At 73.7% G+C, this 764-nt stretch overlaps 1 protein-coding gene across 4 annotated transcripts in view; it reads right to left on the bottom strand.

The window, feature by feature from the left end:
* The window catches only part of SPTB (spectrin, beta, erythrocytic), a 15,300-nt gene that overhangs the window by 10,106 nt on the left and 4,430 nt on the right, over positions 1 to 764 (bottom strand). For all 4 annotated transcript variants that reach the window (XM_010564296.1, XM_010564295.1, XM_010564297.1 and 1 more), the window contains 2 exons: positions 231 to 764; positions 8 to 145 (listed from right to left, as the gene is read on the bottom strand). The exon at positions 231 to 764 is cut by the window's right edge and continues 340 nt beyond it. In XM_010564296.1, coding sequence (XP_010562598.1) covers positions 8 to 145; positions 231 to 764 — 672 coding nt within the window. The remainder of the gene's footprint in view (positions 1 to 7; positions 146 to 230) is intronic.

Here is a 764-nt window from a genome sequence, read left to right as displayed (position 1 = left end):
GCCGTACCTCTCGTTGAGTTGCTCCCGGCACTGCCGGACCTGGGGGCTGCGGGGGTGCCCGCTCGCCAGCAGCCCGTCGGCTGCCTGGTTGACGGCAGCGATCTGGGAAGCCACGGTGGCCATCTCCTGCTCCAGCCCGTCCAGCCTGCGGGGAACGGCCGGGCTGAGAACGGGCCACACCTCGGGACACGGCACAGCAGCGCCGCCACCGCCACCGCGAGAGCCCCTACCTGTGCTGCGCCACGTCCAGGTCCTCCAGCGCCTGGGGGACCTCCAGCTGCCCCAGCCAGGTCTCCTTGGACCCCATCCAGAGGTGGCAGGCATCGCTCTCCCCAAAAACGGTGTAGAGGTCTAGGGCGTCCTGCAGCTGGCGGCCTCGCCGCTCGGCCAGGGCGGCCGCCTCGGCGTGCAGCTCCCGCAGGGCCGCCAGCCGGCTCTGCGCCTCGGGGCCGGCCCGCAGCTCCGGGGGGAAGCCCTCGGCTCGCTGGGCTAGCCCGTCCAGCTGTTCCCGGGCAGCCGCCATCTCCTCCAGCAGCTCCCAGTGCTGCCGCAGCAGGGCGCGGGTGTGGGATTCGTCCTGGCCCAGCTCTTCGGCGGCCGCCCGCCGGCGGGCATCCTGCAGTCCCTCCGCCAGCTCCTCTGCTTCCACCTGGAACTGGAAGAAGCCCTCGGCCTCCCGCAAGCCGCGCCGGCGGAAAGCCGCCAGCTCTTCCAGCTGCGCCCACAGTGCCTGCACCGCAGCCCCCCGCTCCCGCAGCCGGCCG

Source organism: Haliaeetus leucocephalus, unplaced genomic scaffold (assembly GCF_000737465.1).
Source record: "Haliaeetus leucocephalus isolate CR32 unplaced genomic scaffold, Haliaeetus_leucocephalus-4.0 Scaffold177, whole genome shotgun sequence".
In the NCBI taxonomy this organism is placed as follows: domain Eukaryota; kingdom Metazoa; phylum Chordata; class Aves; order Accipitriformes; family Accipitridae; genus Haliaeetus; species Haliaeetus leucocephalus.
This window is presented reverse-complemented; position numbering and strand designations above follow the sequence as displayed.